General features: G+C 46.0%; 1 protein-coding gene across 3 annotated transcripts in view; it reads left to right on the top strand.

Moving 5' to 3' along the window:
- Window positions 1-18,244, top strand: part of RMND1 (required for meiotic nuclear division 1 homolog) — a 42,988-nt gene extending 24,744 nt beyond the window's left edge. The window contains exons 10-12 of one of the 3 annotated variants that reach the window (XM_044243989.1): window positions 2,107-2,227; window positions 17,409-17,525; window positions 18,034-18,244. In XM_044243989.1, coding sequence (XP_044099924.1) covers window positions 2,107-2,227; window positions 17,409-17,525; window positions 18,034-18,075 — 280 coding nt within the window. In that variant the 3' untranslated portion in view covers window positions 18,076-18,244. Of the gene's footprint in view, window positions 1-2,106; window positions 2,228-17,381; window positions 17,961-18,033 lie in introns of those variants that run through there. The other 2 variants (XM_044243980.1, XM_044243997.1) reach the window with 2 other exon arrangements.
- The last annotated feature ends 1,659 nt before the right edge of the window (window positions 18,245-19,903 follow it).

Here is a 19,903-nt window from a genome sequence, read left to right on the forward strand (position 1 = left end):
AGAAAGATATATTCTAGAATTTGGGTAATGGGAATTCTTGGTAAAAAGATCTCCTCACATCTGGAGAACGTACTGCTCAGCGAAATAAGCCAGTCAGAGAAAGACAGATACCATGTGATTTCATTCGTAGGTGGCATTTACGAAACAAAACAACAAAGGAAAAAGAGACAAACCAAAAAGACAGACTGTTAGCTGTAGAGAGCAGATGCAGATGGTTTGGGGGGTGTGGGGGGTTGTGTTAGTAGGAGAAGGGTGTTGAGAGTACACTTACCCTAACGAGCACTGAGCAGTGTATCTAATTGATGAATCACCGTATCGTAACCTAGTAGAACTAATATAACACGTAAACTACATCAGAATTAAAATAAAAACTATATATATATATACTGCATGATATTGCTAAGTGGAAGCAAGTGCTACGGAAATGTTACATACCGTGTGTCGTCCACTCTGAGACGCACTGTAAGAAGCCACAGCAGAGACGGACGCTGCCAGGGGAGCTCAGAGACAGTGCTCTTTTATCACAGAATTAACCTCTTACACTGAAATAACTCCTTGAGCTCTGTCGGGTGTGCATTCCATCCCATTCCCTCTTGGGCGCACAGAAAAGGAAAGCAAGAGGGAAGGGAGAGCAATGACAACTAAGTGACAGCCGCCACCTGTACGACATCATGCCGTCCATTTTCAGAGATGGGAAGGAACGGTGTCTTAAGATTGACGAAGTACATCGCTGTGTCATTTTAAAGAAGTTTCTGGAAAGGTGTTCAGTTTCTTTCATTTTTGTCATTTTCCCAGGATTTATGGGATGAAACATCCTGAATCTTGGCACAATTTCACAGGACAGAATCGTTCAGCGTCTTGTCCCTCCAAGTGTGTGGCACAAGCTGCTAGGGATCGCTGTGGATAGTTTGAGAGTTGTTGTCCCACATTCCCCTTAGAGACTGGCCCGGAGAGAAGTGGTCCAGGATTTCTTTACTTGTGCGTTCCTCGTAGCCCAGGGGCCCTGATTCAGGATGCCTACAAAGTACAACCCCATCCCCCGGGAGCGCCCTGCAGCTCATCTGAAGCCTTGAGCTCTCTAAGAAGTGGGGGAGAAACAGTCTCTAGCCTCTTCTCTTGGTAATGCCAACAGAATGGCAGATTATAATCATATCAAAATGCAGAAATTAGGACTAAGTATAGCTTATGAACAGTTTCTATAGTGTCTTACTGTTCTTATCCTAAGTTTTCTTCTCTTTACCATAAAAGCACCTGTGTGTTATTAAAAGGAACATGGCAAACCGAATAGATAGCATGGCAAGTTGCAACAGTGGGTTAAAAATTAAGTCCCAATTATGTAGGTACGATCCAATTTGTGTAAACAGACAAAAATGAATATTCATCTTTATCCTGCCATATATGCATACCCCCCCATATGTGTTGTGTGTGCACACACATGAATATATGCGTAGAACAGGTCTGGGAGGACACACTAAAGTGTTCACGGGGCCCAAAGCTGTTTTGGGGTAAGAGGGCTGACTGCTGTTTTCTAAGCTCTTCCCGAGGGCTTTCTTTGTTACAGTGAACAACTGTTTATGTGTTACTTCTGTGCCTTAAATTTTCATCTAAAAGTAAGCACAGGGCTCTTAGGTAAAAAGGTACGTGTGTGTGTGTCTTTCCTTGTCCAGTGTTTGCGCACAGAGTAAGCGAACAGTGGGTACCTGTGGTGGGTAGGAGAAAGGGAAAGACGGGAATAAGGACAGGAGTGAGATTTGTCACTTTACCTTTTATTTTTAAGCCACATGATTACCTATCCATCAAAAAATGTCTGTTTGTAAAAGTTAATGAAAACAGGAAAATGGTCAGAAATTGAAAGCAAAATGAGACAGGTTTTTTTTTCCTAACACTTTGTAAGTAAAATTAATGTTAAAGATTGAGTTAATTTGGTTGCAAATTTTGAAATTTTCATGTAAGTCTTTTTATTTGTATATTTCTCAGAAGTATTACAGAGGTGAGCGTTAACAAATGTTTTCATAAAATACTTTGTAAATGGAAATAAAACAGGGACTGTGATTTTTTTAATTCAAGATTTAAAAAGTTATAATTTTTGTGTTTTTTTTTTTTAAGACACCGTATAAACTTGAGTTCGGACTTCCTGATCACTCCCGATTTCTACTGGGACAGAGAAAACCTGGAACAACTTTATGATAAAACTTGTCAGTTCCTTAGCATTACTCGTAGAGTTAAGGTACGTATTTTGCCCTTTTACTGAGAAAGATAACAACTCTGCTTATAATTTGTGTGATAATGTGAAGAGAAATTTTAAGTAAATGTGTTTAACTGGTTTTGGAGAAATATCTTGTTTGACTTTGATTCTGATCTCTGGATTTCCCCTTCCCCGTCTTCTGGGTACAGACAGTTTTCAACACTTTTCTTTATTGCATCAAAGAATATTCTGAGGGGCGCCTGGGTGGCTCAGTGCGTTGGAGCCTCTGCCTTTGGCTCAGGTCATGATCCCAGGGTCCTGGGATCGAGCCCCACATCGGGCTCTCTGCTCCACGGGGAGCCTGCTTCCCCCTCTCTCTCTGCCTGCCTCTCTGCCTACTTGTGATCTCTGTCAAATAAGTAAATAAAATCTTTAAAAAAAAATATTCTGATAGTTGCTCTGCACACTAGGTAAAAAGAGTTTTAGAGACCCACTCTTCTTTCATCAAGCTCTTGTCAAGTCTCAAACAAGACTTGAACCCAAGTTCAAGTCCTGGAACTGTGTTGGTGGAAGCAAGAATAGAAATGAATTCAAGAAAGAATTCTCTAAGATCAAGCAATTGGCTTATGGGAGGTTAAGGACAGGGAAGAGTCAAGGATGACTGACGTTTGCCTGTGAGTGACATGTAGGAAGGTGGCAAAACACAGTCAGGTGCGGCTGGGGGAGTGGAGGAGCAAAATTTAAGATATGTTGAGAGTAAGTGCAAGAAGCCATCCAGTGAGGGGCGCCTGGGTGGCTCAGTGGGTTAAGCCGCTGCCTTCGGCTCAGGTCATGATCTCAGGGTCCTGAGATCGAGTCCCACATCGGGCTTTCTGCTCAGCAGGAAGCCTGCTTCCTCCTCTCTCTCTGCCTGCCTCTCTGCCTACTTGTGATCTCTCTGTGTCAAATAAATAAATAAAATCTTTAAAAAAAAAAAAAAAGAAGAAGCCATCCAGTGAGAACCATCACTCATTAGAAGCATGAAAGCAAAATTGTGAAGAGTGACGTAGGTATGAAGAGAATGATGAAAGTGGGTGGAGGTGGTCATGATGGAGGTAAACCATAGGGGGCAGGGAAACAATGGATGTTGTAGGGTAGGAAGCAGAATGGACATTGTATGATGCGCACGTAGTACTATGACCTTTTATTATGTTGAGATCCACATAACCACGCGGTCGAGATGCAGAACTGTTCTGTCACCACAAAGATCTTGAGCTGCCCCTTTGGAGTCACCTCCCCTCCCCTCCCCCATCATCCTTAGCCCCTGGCAATGACTAATCTATTCTCCATCTCCATAAAATGTTCTGTACATTCAGTCATACAGTGTGCGACTTTTAAAACTGACTTTTTTCATGGAGTGTAATGCCCTTGCCATCCATCTGAGTTGTCGTCTGTGTCAAACCCTGCCCTCCCGTGCATTACTTAAACATTTTTTGGAGTTCATTTTGATTTATCTATCTGTATATTTTTAGTAAACCTCTTTGAATAGATATTTAGTGCTTTCCCTAGATATTCTCTTGCACATACATAGCTGATCACAGGCTACTCATTTTGACATTTTACCAGGTTAAATCAAGTACCAAAATCTGTTACCCTTTACCCCCCACCATTTACAGTGTTCTGCAAACATTGAGAACTCCATCACGGTTACAATTTTTGCTTTAACCATCAAATATAATTTTAGAAAACTCAAGAGGAGAAGGAAATTCTATTGTTTTTACCTACATTTTTTTTTCTGTTGTTCTTTTGTCCTTAATGATGTTCGGTGATTTCTTTTACTGATCCTTCCTGTTTCAAGAACATTCTTTAGTTATTCCTTTAGGATACATCCATAGAAACACCGTCTCCTAGTTGTCCTTTTGTCTGAGACTCTCTTGATTTCCTCTTCCTTCCCGGCAGCTCTAGGATTCTGGGCTGACCGTTCTCTTCCGGCACCCAAAAAATGCTGTGGCATCTAGTTCTGGGCTGTTCGGTTTCTGATGGGATAATGTGAACATCACATCCTTTCTTACACGCAACCTAAGGCTCTGTTCACTTGTTCTGTAGTCTGTTTCCACTGTGGTGTTCATATGGGATAACTTCCTTCATTCTGTCTTCAAGTTTACAGATTCTTTTGCTGCCGAGCCCATCATTGGGTTTTTTATTTTGCTTATTTTATCTGTCTAAAGATAAAATTCTAAAATTTTCCTATGATTCTTCTTATGCTTTCTAGCTCTTTGCTGGGACTTTGGTTTGTTTTTGTTTGTTGGTTGGTTGGTTTGCTTTTCATCTGTTTCAAGCATTTTCATAATCTGCTTATTAAAGCCAGTTTGATGATGACTGCTTTAAAATTCCGGTCAGATCATGACAGCATCTGATTTATGTTAACACCTACTGATTGTCTTTTCTCAGTGGCTCCCACCCAAGTTAGTACCTCCAGTTGCCCTCATTGCCTCAAGGGTTATGTTCAAGGGTTTTTGCTTCCGATACAAGGACCTTCATGTTCTTTCCTCGTTTCCAATCTTACTTCCTCCCGCTTCTCCACATTCATCCCATGCCCCATCAAAAATGAATGACTTACAGGGCTCAGTTGGTTGAGCATCCAGCTCTTGATTTTAGCTCAGGTCATGATCTCAGGGTCGTGGCATCAAGCCCTGCATGAGGCTGTCTCCTTTCCCCAGATTGTGAGTATGTGCACTCTCTCTCAAACATAAAATCTTTTTTTAAAAATGGCTTACAATTTCAGCAGCCCACCATGGCTCATTAAATGATGAGGCAGCTCTGGTATCTACATATTTTCCTCTAGGGAAATGGAAGACATTTCCCCTTGAATAACAACATCGAAGTCACCTTAGTTGTCTCTGACCTGTATGGTACCCGCTGCAGTTGTCACTGACCTTGTTACCACCAGTGCCTGTATGGGCGGTTTCCAGCGCAGGAGAGCAGAGGTCATTGCCAGCTGTCAGGGAAGGAGGCCCATCCTAACCTGTGCTGCTTTTAGCTGATGCAAGAGGATTGATCAGTGAAACTCTAAGATTCAAATGTCAGTGGCTTCCAAAATGAGTTTAGATATTAAATGACTAACTAGACAGGGTTTGATAATCCAGATATCTGCTCAGACATGAAGGGACTTGGACTTGCATGGTTGTGAACTGGGCTGAAGTTCCAGAGGCTCTAGAAAGGATGCTAAATGCGTTACGGAGTTGAGGGACCCCCTGTGGTTGTGTTGTTAGCTCTCGCTGTGAAACAGACTGTTCCAATACTGAGTGGCTTAAAACAGCACTTGCTCTCTTACTGTCTGTGGGTCAGGAGCCTGGGTCCAGCTCAACCAGGGCCTCTGGCGCTCGCTCTCTCTCTCTCTCTCTGTGGTCTCGGGATCAGCTGGGAAGGTGAACTTCCTAGTTCACTCATGTGTTGTTGACAAGATTCAGTTCCTCTCGGGGTGTTGGGCTAAAGCCTCAGTTCCTCCTGAGCTGTTGGTCAGAGAGGCCTCCCTCAGCTCCCTGCCCCGTAGTCTTCTCTGGGGAGCGGGACCTCCCAGCACGGCAGCTTGTTTCATCGGGCTGAGCAGCGAGAGAAGGCGGGCAGAGCACCACCAAGATGGACCCACAGTCTCTTGTAACCTAATCGCAGCAATTACAGCCTGTTACTTCCGCTGTATTCTTTCTGTTAGAAACAAGTCACTGGGCCCAGCCCACAGTCCTAGGGAGGGGATCACACAAGGGTATGAATGCCCAGAGACGAGGACCTTTGGGTGGCGTCTTGGTTAGGCATCTGCCTAACGCAGACTAAAGGTTTTGAAAAAGGTGGAGAACATTTTTGGAAGCCTCCTTGGTCAGCACCGTGCCCTGCGTCGTTCTCACAGTGCTGTTAGGTTAGTGACGCCCTGCTTCCCGCCACCAAAGGCCCTGCCAGCAAGCATCACTGGTCTCGTGTTCTGAATCATTAGGAAGCCGACTGCCACTGCCACTTGGCTTGGCAGGAAGGTTGATGCCAAAGAAATGAGCTGATCTTTCCCCTGGAAGGTGGCCATCTTGATGTGTCTGCCTCCCTGTACAAGATGGAGTTACTGGCATCAGGTCTACAACTGAGGACACCTTGCATGAAGAATACCTTGACGACCAGATGGTCAGTTAATTCATGGCCAAGATCAAGTGCAAACAGAAGAGAAACATCGGTGAGAACAAAAGGGCTGTGTAGGCTCCTCCCCGCCACGTGTACTATGCTGAGTACCCTCTGTCTTCAGTATCCAGGCCAGTTTGAGATTGAGTCCCTCCATGAAAGGATTGACATGTAACTGCTACCACCAGCTGGGGAATCAGATGCTAACTAACCCAGTCTTTGGCACCCTAGACCCGGGGAGAAAGCCCCATACAGTGCCAGCTAGACAAGGCACTAATCCGTCCAGGTGGTTTTATTATAGCCCCAAGATTTAACATCTCCTATGAAAAGAAGTAAAACCAAATTTATTCACAGACGACAGGATCTTGTATGGGGAATGTCCTAAGACATCTACCAAAAAGCTACTAGAACAAATTAGTGAATTTACCAAAGTTGCAAAATCCAAGGTCACTATATAAAAAATAATTCTTTTTCTTTATACTACCAATGAACAGTTGGAAAATGAAAATTTTGAAATGCCATTTACAATACCATCAAAACCTCAAATTACTTAGGAATACTTTTTTTTTTTTTAAAGACTTTATTTATTTATTGGACAGAGCACAAGCAGGGGGAGCAGCAGACAGAGAGAGAGGGAGACGCAACCTTCTGGCTGAGTCAGGAACCCAACACGGGGCTCAGTCCCAGGACCCCAGGATCATGACCTGAGCCGAAGGCAGGCGCTTACCCAACAGAGCCAGGCAGGCGCCCCTCTTTTGCCCATTAACAAAATCGGCTGTTCCTTAAACATTGAATAGAAACAGTTCTTCGTTTATGCTGGGGAAGTCCTTCATCAGGGACGTCTATGGAGAATGTGTCCCAGCCTGTGGCTTGCCTTTTCATCTTCTTTTTCTTTTTTTTTTTAAAGATTTTATTTATTTATTTATTTGTTTGTTTATTTTTTTAAAGATTTTATTTATTTATTTGACAGAGATCACAAGTAGGCAGATAGGCGGGGGGGGGGGGAAGCAGGCTCCCTGCTGAGCAGAGAGCCCGACATGGGACTCGATCCCAGGACCCTGAGATCATGACCTGAGCCGAAGGCAGCGGCTTAACCCACTAAGCCACCCAGGCACCCCAAGATTTTATTTATTTGACACAGAGAGAGAGACAGCGGGAGAAGGTACACAAGCAGGGGGAGTGGGAGAAGGAGAAGCAGGCCTGCTGCTGAGCAGGAATGCTGATGCGGGGCTTGATCCCAGGACCCTGGGATAATGACCTGAGCGGAAGGCAGACATTTAACGACTGAGCCACCCAGGCACCCCACTGTTTGAAAGAGCATTAGCTTTTAGTTTGGGTGAAGTTCAACTTGTGAAGTTTTTCCTCCAAGGTTCATGCTTTTTTTTTTGTCCTAAAAAAGTCTTTACCTGGCTCAAAGTCATGAGACTTTTCTGCTATATTTTCTTCTTGAAGTTTTAAAATTTTAGCTTTAGTGAAACAGGAGGTACTAACTTGGTGGGAGCAACTGAGAAAAGACAATCAGTAGGTGTTAACATCAGTATTTAGGTCTCTGATCCATTTTTTTTTAAGATTTTATTTATTTATTTGACAGAGATCACAAGTAGGCAGAGAGGCACGCAGAGAGAGAGAGAGAGGGAGAGAGGAGGAAGCAGGCTCCCTGCTGAGCAGAGAGCCAGATGTGGGGCTCGATCCCAAGACCCTGGGATCATGACCCTAGCTGAAGGCAGAGGCTTTAACTCACTGAGCCACCCAGGCACCCCTCTGATCCATTTTAAAATGGTGTGAAGTAAAGGATAGAGTTCAGCTATCCAAGTGTTCCAACACCATTTGTTGAAAATATCATCCCTTCATTACTGAACTGATTTATATTGGTCAAAGATCAATCGCTTGGGGCACCTGGGTGGCTCAGTCGGTTAAGATTAAGCAGGTCAGGGGCACCTGGGTGGCTCAGTGGGTTAAAGCCTCTGCCTTTGGCTCAGGTCATGATCTCAGAGTCCTGGGGTGGAGCCCCACATCGGGCTCTCTGCTCCGCAGGGAGCCTGCTTCCTCCTCCCTCTCTGCCTGCTTGTGATCTCTCTCTCTCTCTCTCTCTTTCTCTCTCTCTGTGTCAAATAAATAAAATCTTAAAAAAAAGAAGATTAAGCAGGTCATGATCCCAGGGTCCTGGGATTGAGCCCCATGTTGGGCTTCTTGCTCAGCAGGGAGCCTGCTTCTCCCTTTGTCCCTTTCCCTACTTGTACTCTCTCTCAAATAAATAAAATAAAATCTTTAAAGTAAAAATACATAAGCGGCCAAAAGATTTGAACAGACACCTCACGAAAGAAAATAATGCGAATGGCCAAAAAAACATGAAAAGATGTTCAACATCCTTGTTCACCAAGGAAGTGCGATTAGAACTACAATGTGATTTCACTACACACCCCTTAGAGTGGCTGAAATTAACAGACTAATGCCAAGGGTTAGTAAGGAGGTGGAGCCACTAGAACTTCATTACCTGTGGGACTAGAACTTGGTACCACAGCTTGGCAGTTCCTCATAAAATTAACCATTGTCTCACTATAAGACTCAACAGTTCTTCTTCTTAAGTGTTTTACCCAGGAGAAATGAAAACACATGTCCTCAGTGTTTCATACACAAATGTTTGCAGCAGCTTTATTCATAATCGCCCAGAGTGAGAAGCAGTGCGGCACCCAGCAGCAGGCGGAGGGTAAACGAACTGTGCCATATCCACAGAGCGGACTAGCAGTCAGCAACAGTAAGGCCCCGACTGGTCCCTGCCTCAACACGGAGAATATCAGTCACGCCGGGTGAAAAATCCAGACACAAAACACGTGCGGTTGTGTTTATGGGATCTAGAAAGGCAGTTACATCTATAGGTACAGAAAGTAGATCTGTGGGGCACCTGGGTGGCTCAGTGGGTTAAAGCCTCTGCCTTCGGCTTAGGGTCATAATCTCAGGGTCCTGGGATCGAGCCCCGCTTTGGGCTCTCTGCTCAGCTGGGAGCCTGCTTCCCCCCTCTCTGTCTGCCTCTCTGCCTACTTGTGATCTCTGTCTGTCAAATAAATAAATAAAATCTCTTTAAAAAAAAAAAAAAGAAAGATCCGTGATTCCCTGGAGCTGGGGAGGGGGTGAGTGGATGGGGCTGTAGTTTCTGAAGGAGCAGCAGGGAGCTTTTGGGGGTGATGGGGAATGTTCTGCGGGCAGCTACAAGGGTATCTGTTCATCAAAAGTCTTCCAGTTGTCTGCTTAGAATGGCTGCATTCTGTCATGCGTAAACTACGCCTCATAACGTTAATTTGAAAATAAAGCATCGTGAGAATTCTGTAATAGACTAAATGAAAACATCAGTGTCGATGAGACACATTCACTGGGGGCAGATTGGAGAGCTCTCCGAGTTACTGCTCTTGGATGTCTCTTTATCTTATGGAATGGAGACTCATGATGGAATCATGATCGATGTGACAAGATATAAAGTCATTGCTGCCACACAGCAGCAGACCTTCCCTACCTCTTCGGATAATCAGCGTGCTGTGCCTAATCGAGTCCGTGAAAGTGGCTGGGCAGAAACCCAAATAACCAGCTGCTTCCCCAGCCCATCCTGTCTTCCCTCAAGTTATGGTTCCATGATGCTGATGCCCTTCGCTTGTCCCTCGTGGACAAGACTACAAGAAAGGAGATAAAAGATGACGATGACCAGTTCTGAAGGCGGACTGAGGGTATGGTTCAGAGGAGAAGTATAAAGACAAGGACTATCTTTCAAGAACTTACTCAACGGGAGCGCTACGTCCAGCAGGAAAGCCAGAGTTGAAGATGAGACATGTCAGAGCAGGACCATAGTGAAGATGAAGTCAGTGAAATCATCAGCTAGCGGGACGGGAACCAACTGCTGAGGAGGAAGGGAAACCGGAGACCATGCCGAGGCTCATCACTCTGCTAACCCAGGAGGGGCACCTCCAGCCGAGGCGCCATTGGAAGGTTGACTGTGCAGTCCAAAGAGCCGGTGCGGGTGCGGTGGGGTCCAGTCAGTCCCAGATCAGGAAAGTCCCAGAACAAGTCAGTTCTGTGGCAGTTTTGTTTTTTTAAATCTCGTATGAACTAGATTGAACGACAGTCCTCCTGGCTCCTCAGTCCTCGACTGAGTACAGCGTGAGGATGCATCCATTGCATTAATCAGGATAAAAATAAGGGTCTTTTTAAATTTCACACCATCACAGATAATCTGTAGCTTATGTTCTTTCAAGTTGATGTGATCCGAGTCACTTGGTACCTTTGGGCCAGGACATCCCTGGTTATTTTGCCAGATGAGCCCAAATGTCCCGTTCTTGGAAAGGTTTCCCATCTGGTCTGTGCCTCTGCCTCTGGAGCTTTCTGTACACATCCCTCTCGTGCAGCGCTTACAACCTGCATCTTCGTGTCCTGATGCCATGTGCAGACAGGGTTCCTGGCGAGGGCCTTCTTCCGGTTCGTAGACCGCCACCTTCTCACTGTGCCCTCACATGACAGGAGAGAGAAGGCTGTCTTGTGTCCCCTCCCCTTCCTGTAAGGACGCTAACCCTGCCCTCATGACCCCACCTACACCTGATCGCCTCCCAAATGCTCCATCTCCAGATACTATCCCCTTCGGGATTAGGGTTTCACTGTAAGAATTTAAGGGGGACACAAACTTTAATTCCATAATACCAACAGTCCCTGAAACTCCACTTCATTTTTTCTTTCGGAGCTAAAATTCAAGATTGATTTTAATTATCTTTATAAATTATATATTTCTACCACATCTTTATTGGATTCTATGTTAGGAACTGGGGCAAGATAGCTAAAAGTAGAAGTAGCAATGTATTAGGGGGAAAGGGACTTACAGGAAATTGGACCTGCACTCGTGGGATTTCCCCCTCTCCTTCCTAAAAACACAGCAGCAAAAGGGATAGAAGCTACTTTCCCCCTAAATATCTAAATATATGATGGGCACACCAGAGTGAAGGGATTATTTGGCTCATGGGCCCAGAAGGCAAGAGATGCGGAGTGGGACCTGTAGCGCGTAAACAGCTGCCGGGCCGGATGGCCACATGGGTTTAGACGACATTTCCCTTCATCTAATGGATTTGGACATTCTGTTTCTGAAAACTCATTACAAAGCAACTCAAACTTACGCTCATCAGAATTCCTTGGGTAACTGACAGTTTTTATGGAAGTCCTCTCACATCCCCCTGCATTTGCCTCCCCTGTAGCAGGGTGCCCCATGATCATTACTCTCGTCACCTTCGTGGCTTGATGGAGTCATTACAGCTAATTGTTTTTCATTTCCCAGGCCCACTCTGAGCCTTTTTTTTTTTTTTTTTTTTTTTTGGTGTGAAATCTTCCACAAGTTACCAAGCATACTTAGAAGTTTCCAGACTATGTTTCTCAGAGTATGTTCCTTTTTTTTTTTTTTTTTTAAAGATTTTGTTTATTTGAGAGCGAGAGAGAGCATAAGCAGGGGCGGCGGGGGGGAGAAGCAGACTCCCCACCGAGCAGGGAGCCCGACGAAGGGCTCAGTCCCAGTGACCCAAGCCAAAGGCAGATGCTCGTAGGACTGAGCCACCCTGAAGGCAGTTAAGACTAGTTGGGTTATGTGAAGATTATTTAGAAGAAGTTAAAAGAATTCAGCCTGCCTTCGGGTGCTCAACACAACATGCGGTTGTAGGGGATACAAAAGAAAAGAGCTGGTGCCGCCCTTCGCGAGCTTTACCATCTGACAAGAAGACGCCCGGAACAAGGAGGGTTAGTGGAAATGCCAGGAGCAAGCTGCTCCTTGTTCCATTTGTTTGGTTGGTTCTCTTTTTCCCCAGAGAAAGGAATCTGGAGAAAAATAAGAGTATTAGGCATGAGATATGCTCAAAGGAGTCCCGAGACGCTGTGGGTGGAGGTCAAGTCATTTCATTTGGTAATTAAAAGAGACAGAGGGTGCCTGGGTGGCTCAGTGGGTTAAGCCGCTGCCTTCGGCTCAGGTCATGATCTCAGGGTCCTGGGATCGAGTCCTGCATCGGGCTCTCTGCTCAGCGGGGAGCCTGCTTCCCTCTCTCTCTCTCTGGCTGCCTCTCTGCCTACTTGTGATCTCTCTCTGTCAAATAAATAAATAAAATCTTTTTTAAAAAATCCACTTGTTTAAAAAAAAGAGAGAGACGGACTAGAAAAGATGAGCGGGGAGGCACAGCAGGGCAGTTGGGGCGGAAGAGCCAGGCAGGGGGCGTCGCTCGCCGCCCCTTCTCTGTGTGTCCTCCAGAGTTCTGTCCCGCCTGCTGCTCCTCCCGCCTGCCCCAGCAGCTCTCCTGTTCGGGTCCGTGACTTCCAACCCCGTGTTTTCCGGATGATTTTCAACTGAGTGTCTCTAAGCTCAGGTCTCCGCTTGCCTTCCAGGTGTTTTCCGTTCCCTAGCAGATCGCACACGCCTTCCGCAGTGCCCCATCTCCCAGCGTCCCTTTGAGAGTCCGTGCTCTGGGTCACTCCACACTAGAAGCTCGGCTCCCGGAGATCAGAGACCAGGATCATTTTCTTCCTTGTTATCTTCCCAGTTCTTGGCAAGGCCTCACACAGAGCACATGGCTCCGTAAATATTTGTACAATTAATCGGTGATTAAGATTTCAAAATGAAGCCCATGGTAGTCTCCCGGAAAACACTGAACCTCTAGTGTCCATTTCAGCTTGTGGCAGGACCATTAGTCCCCTCCAGCTGTCAGTCAACCAGAAAACCGAAAGGCCTGGTGGTTTCCTCTTCCTCCATCACCCTCTGTGTCCAGTCACACCATCCTTTCATTTTCTCCTCAGGGTCCTTTGTTCATTGACAGATATTTATGGAAAGTCTGTACGATCGGCCGTGGGCTGGTGAAACTGGGGGGATTACCATACTGTCCCCTGCCTTCAGACCCCCGCCTAGGACACTTCTGCTGTCGCTCACCCTCTTCTCTCCCCCAGACTATCCTCAGACCTTGACTGCCCCCCCATCTTCTCCACTGCACCCTTGAGCTGGAAGGCAGGGATGTGTCTTTCTGGTTCACTATTCCATCTCCTTGCCCAGCACCAGTCACAACACAACCAATATTTGAAGACCGAGCAAAGGTCTCCACGTTACCTACAGAATACAATTCCAGTGTTACAGCGTGGTGCAGTAAGTTTCTCTTGCTGCTGTAACAAATTACCCCAACTGGCTTAGCATGGATGTATTGTATGACAGCTCTGTAGGTCAGCAGTCGGACTGGACAGTCACTGAGCCAAAATCAAGGTGTTGGCAGGGCCGCGTTCCTTTCTGGAGGCTGTGCGTAGGGAAAGGCTCTTTCCTTGCCTTGCGCAGTTCGTACAGGCTGCCCACATTCTTGGCCTGCAGCCGCTTCCCTGTAACAGAGACGAGTTCCAGACTCCTCGCGTAGCATCGCTTTAAGCTCTTGTACCTGCCAGTTCCACTTTGAAGGACCCCTGTGATTCCACTGGACACCCCCCCAAGTCATCTAGGTTTCTCTCCCTGTCTTAAGATCAGCTGATTTCCGACATTAATTCCATATGGAATCCTATTCCTGTTGCCATGTCCTAGTCACACCGTTCCACTCACAATTTGGCACTAACTCACCTTTTTAACCTCATTTTCAAGTACTTCCTTCCAAGTATCTAGCATGCTTTGCCTCTGTGCTGTTTCCTGTCTTGGGCGCGCTCCCCTTCCCTTGGCTCCCTACCCTTTCTTCCTGGCACCTGCCTATCTCTTTTAAGATTTTATTTATTTTTGTGCGTGGGGGAGAGCGAGCGAGCATGAGTGGGGGAGGGGAGGTGGGGAGGGACAGAGGGAGAAGCAGGCTCCCCGCTGAGCAGGGAGCCGGTGCAGGACCCCAGGACCCCATCGCAGGACTCTGGGATCATGAGCTGAGCCAAAGGCAGACGCTTCACTGACGGAGCCACCTGGGCGCCCACTCCCCGCCTGTTGAGCGCCTACTCCGCATTCCCACCTCTGTGGTACCCCCCGTTTCCTCGTGCCCCTCACGTGTGTGCAGGTAACACGCAGGACTCTATAGCTCAGGGAAGCAGGAAGGACTGTCTTGCTTGCACACCACAGAAAAGTTTGAACAAGCTTGCTTACTTAGCACCGTGAAAGGCTGAGAACAAGGCTGGAGTGTGGGAGTGGGGAATGTCTATCGCACAGACCCAAATAAGTCGGTCTCTCCTCGCCACTTTCTGAGCCAAGCTGGCCTCCTTGTGGCCTTCTCTGTGGGAATGGGAGAAATGGGTGTGGGAAGAGGGAATTTCCAAGTTTACGTTTCACCCTACCTGGCAACTTCAGAGGACTGGCACATGTGTCCATCTTTGACCAACCGTATGAGGAGGAAGTGGGCGCTATGGTTGGCTAAGCCCCTGGGTCTTCTAGCCACCCCTTCTACCCTGGGGGTTCGGGGGGAGCGCTGGGGAGGGTGTCAGGTGGGTGCTGAGATCACGTTTGGCCGAATCGGGTGGAAGAGCCATTCCCCAAAGTTGGGGGGGTGGGGGGGAGGGGAAGGGGAAGGGAGCTAGGCAGCCAGCAGATGGCTGGGAGGCAGAATGAAGGAAGCGCTAAAATAAGGAAGCGGTGCTTTCGGAGCACCGAGGAAAGAGCAGGCTGGGAAGGCACAGGGCGCCATCCTCAGAAGCGTGACTGGACCAGATGATCTGGGATTGTTTCATGTTGTCGAGAAGGCAGTGGATGCTAAAATGTTTAAAGCTGTTGAATGGAGGAGTGACTTGATCCAGCTGCTTAGAATGAGAACCTTGATGCCAGCGGGGGGCGGGGGAGTGGGTCTGTTCTTAACAAGTAATATTTCGTGAAGACCTCCTGTGTAGTATTAAGGAGTGCTAAGAAGGAGGTGGGTTCAAGACTGTCCACCGTGGGGCCTAACTGTGGGGAGTGGGAATTAGAGATCAAAGATCTCCACCCCAGGGGTGCCTGGGTGGCTCGGTCCATTAAGCATCTCCCCTCACCTCAGGTCAGGGACAGAGTCCCACGTCACGCTCCATGCTTGGCAAGGAGTCTGCTTCTCCCTCTCCCTCTGCCTGCCACTCCTCCTGCTTGTGCTCTCCTCTCTCTGCCAAATAAATAATCTTTTTTTTTTTAAGATTTTATTTATTTATTTGACAGATCACAAGGAGGCAGAGAGGCAGGCAGAGAGAGGGGGGGAAGCAGGCTCCCCTCTGAGTGGAGAGCCCGATGAGGGGCTCGATCCCAGGACCCTGAGACCATGACCTGAGCTGAAGGCAGAGGCTTAACCCACTGAGCCACCCAGGTGCCCCGACAGTTTACTTTTAAATAAACAGACCAAGCACAGTCTTTTGGAAATGACTTAACAGTCCAGGTGGCACATACACTTCACAGAAGCAGTGATGGTGAGATGCAGGGTTACCGAAGTTTCGGGAGCGTCTACACAAACCGAAGTGGGTGAGACGGTACAGAGCACAGAGCTAGAAGACAAGAAGGGCAAGATCAGGACTTTGAGAAATGTCATCTAAAGGCAGGAGGGAGCAGAGAAAACCCAGGAAAAATGGCAGTCCGGGGTAGAACCTAGATCTTAGGGGAGAAAAAGCCAAAGGAAGTGTGCCTTTCAAAGTGCTGTCAAATGCCTGAGTTCGCTGAGGTTTAGAACCAAGAAAAATTGTTAAGATTTACCAATTCGGAGACATTTGCGAGTTCCAGAAGAGTTGTAATATGCAGTTGCTAAGGGCTAAAGAGTAACGCCGGTGATGAGGAAGTGGGGAAGAACGTGTCTGTTTCGTCACCTGGGAGAGAGGATGAAGCCTACGGATGAGCATGTTTCTAGATCAAGATCGGGCAGCCCATTAGCGCCGGGAAGGAGGGCGAGGAAGGAGAGGAGGCACCGTTGTAAGCATTTGCACGGAGCAGAAGCTACAGGATGGCCATAAAGGCTGGAAACACGATGAATATATGCTTATAACTGTGGTCCCTGTGTTCTCCTTATTGAAGCAGTTTATTATTATTATTTTTTAATATTTGAGAGAGAGGGAGGAGAGAAAGAGCACAAGGGGGGCGGGGCGGGAGGAAGAAGCAGGGAGCAGGACGCAGGGCTGGATCCCAGGACCCTGAGATCATGACCCGAGTGGAAGGTGGATGCTTAACTGAGGAGCCACCCAGGCGCTCCTGGGGCAGTTTAAGGCTCTGTGCACAGCCGCAGTCCATAGGGTCATAGGGTACGCCGGCACCTTTCTGTCAATCCCCAAACATGCATCTGTGAATGATGGTCTCAAATGTCCAGACCAAACCCATAAGGAATCAGGGAGAATCAGGCTATCTTAGAAAAAGTTTCCAGACTTTTTCCAATTTTCAAAAGAAGGGAGATACAGAGATTAAGGAGGTCCAACCACCGGTGGTCACATCCAAGTCTTAAATTCAAAGACTGTTTTCTGGGGCTGTTCATTCTGTACAGCATGCGACTCTTGATCTCGGGGTCATGAGTTCAAGCCCTACATTGGGTATAGAAGTTACTTAAAAATAGAATCTTTTAGGAAAACAATCTCCCCTCCCCCCGCCAAAGATTCTGTTTTCTGTGACCCTGCCCCAACCAGCACTTGGTGGGGCATCGGAACCCCAAAGTTCTGCAGTTCAGCACTAAAAGCAGTGCCAACTAGTGGCAAGTGTGCCCCCAGCCAAATGGTACAGTCTGGAGGTTTGCACAGAGCCTGAACAATTTTAGAAAGTAATCATCATTTTTATCTTTTCGGGCGTTTTGGCCACAACATGTTTCAAATTTGTCTTTCTTAACGGCTAAACTTCCAAGGGCAGCTAACCAGAAACTGGGACTCAAAACCTTTTTTACGTCTTCCATCCAATCTTAAGAATGCAAGAGTTTCAATAGAAGAAGTACTTCTGCCGTTCGGTCTGTGCGAATCAAAGTGTCTCTAGACGGACTCCCGGGAGGCAGGTTCCCACGGGCAGGCTGCCTTGGGGAGAAAGCGGGGCGACACTTGGAGGATAAATTGTTTACCTATTTCAGACCTGGACAGTTTTGAAATGTGACGTTACTTAGTTCTTAAACCCGTTTGAATATAAATACAGGTGCTTCCTGAGGTTTTTCTAACGTAGGTTATGAACGAGAAGCTTCAGCACTGCATGGAACTGACAGATCTAATGCGGAATCACCTGACGGAGAAGAGGGCGCTCCGCCTGGAGTGGATGATTGTCATCCTCATCACCATCGAGGTACACGGCCGTGTACAAGGAAAACGGGCACCTGGCTGGCTCTCAGCCAGTGGGGGAGGACACTGTTGGTCTCGGGACTGTGGGTTCAAGCCCCACATGGGGTGTAACTAGAAAAAAAAAATTTAAAAATCTAAAAAGAAAAAAAAAGGAAAATAAAGATAATTTGACATAGAAGATGACAGTGGAAAAGAGCGTGGCTTTGTTCTAATTACTAAGTCTATCTGGAAGTGAGGCAAGTTTCAAGTGACTGTGGTAATCCTGCAAATGCACACAGTGTGATTTTTGGAGGCGTTGCATTTTATGAAGATAGCATTTAGAGAATATTCTAGCTGCACATCTGTAACGTACAACCCAGCAGCAAGAACCTTTGCCTCACATCTGGACAGCTTACCATGAGGGAAAGACTTCAGGAGCATTTTTCAATAATCACAATTTTGGAAAAATCATTTAGTTTTTTTATCAGTGATTTGCTATGAAACTAACATATCTCATTTCTTATCACCCTAAGGTCATGTTTGAATTGGGACGAGTATTTTTTCTGATCAAGTGATAACCAGAGAAAAGTATCAGTGCAAAAGATATTCAAGTTCTACAATCAAAAATAAATGCTCACTATTGGGGGAATCTCTTATTTAATTGGTATTTAATATTTTTTAATCAATGTGATGATCTTTTTCAGCTCCTGTATGTATTGCTGCTTGAATAAAAATTATGAAGAATCTGGTGCTTGAGTCTTTAACACTGAGAATTTGAAAGGAAGACATTTTAGAAGAACTGTAGAAAGCTTAACACCTAGAAAAACTAGGCAAAGATACTTATTAAAGCCAAAAGTCTTAAATTTTGGACACTATCCCTTCACCTGTCCCCAGGAAATCCCAATCACAGCCCTAAGAGAACCATACACGAAACTCTGGAGTTTTGAAATAAATACATGAGAGGTTCGTGCTGACAGGAATGAATTTACACACCTACTTCGGATGGTTTAATTTCAGTATGGCTGCTCCCTGGCACTTCATTCATCAGTACTACCCACACCTTTACTACCAATCTAGTCAAAATAGTCTTCCCGGGGTGCCTGGGTAGCTCAGTGGGTTAAAGACTCTGCCTTCAGCTTGGGTCATGATCCTAGGGTCCTGAGATCGAGCCGCGAATCGGGCTCTCTGCTCAAGAGGGAGCCTGCTTCCTCCTCTCTCTCTGCCTGCCTCTCTGCCTACTTGTGATCGCTCCCTCTGTCCAATAAAGAAATAAAATCTTGGAAAAAGAAAAACAAAAAAAACAAAATATTCTTCCCACACGTTTTTTTAGTTTCACACATACTTTGGGAAAATGAAAAAATGGCAAGAACAAAGAACTTGACCTTTATGTGCTTACCATCTTGAACTGATAAACATTTTTAAAAAGCAAAGTCCTTTTGGGGCACCTGGGTGGAGCAGTCAGTTATGTGTCCGACTGCTGGGTTTTGGTTTCGTGAGATTGAGCATGCTTGAGTCTCTCCCTCTCCCCGCCACCCCATGTTCTAAAATAAATCTTTAAAAAGTAAATTCCTTTTTATCTTCATTTTTAGGCATAACCCCACTTGTCCCATATGTTTCCCACCACCATGAATTTAAATGTTGCTTTTTTCATATATTATAGTTAAATGGGGGGTTAAATACACCCAACCCCCCCCCACAGCTGAAGATCTGTGTATCTTTGACTCCCCCAAAACTTAATAGCCTGTTGAGCAGAAGCCTTACCAAGAAGTCAATTAACATGTTTGTTGTATTTTTTACTGTATTCTTACAATAAGGCAAGGTTGAGAAAACCCATTTACATACTATATGTACTGTATTTATGGCTAGAACCCACCCGCATATAAATGGAACTGTGAAGTTCAATGAAACCTGTTATTCAAGGTTTCTATGAATACAGTATTAACTGTTCTAAACTGAGATACTTAAATTTTGCAACTTTAAGTACCACACAGGATTTCCCCTAGAGAATGCACATCTATCTATATACCCTTACTATTTTTAAATAGTGCTCTAATAGTGCAAAGGTGAACATCCTGGTACGATTTCTAGCACACAGCAAGGAGTTCTCGAGAACTGCTGTCTGCTAAGGAACCCATATCCCAAGATTTCCCAAGGAACACGTGAGCATGGAGTTCAAGGAACGCTTTCTAGATGCTCAAGTACACAGAAGCGCTTACACAAAGCTGCTGTGCCTGTAGATGCACCTGCAGCCAATGCACAAGGCTATTCTCTTTACCTATCTTCTCTCCTCACCCATCTTCAATTTTAGTTTGGTCCCCTGTATTTAAAAACCTATAAATATACTTAACCTACATTTAGAAATCTTTGGGAAGGGGTGCCTGGGTGGCTCAGTGGGTTAAAGCC

Source organism: Neovison vison, chromosome 1 (assembly GCF_020171115.1).
Source record: "Neovison vison isolate M4711 chromosome 1, ASM_NN_V1, whole genome shotgun sequence".
Taxonomy (NCBI): Eukaryota; Metazoa; Chordata; class Mammalia; order Carnivora; family Mustelidae; genus Neogale; species Neogale vison.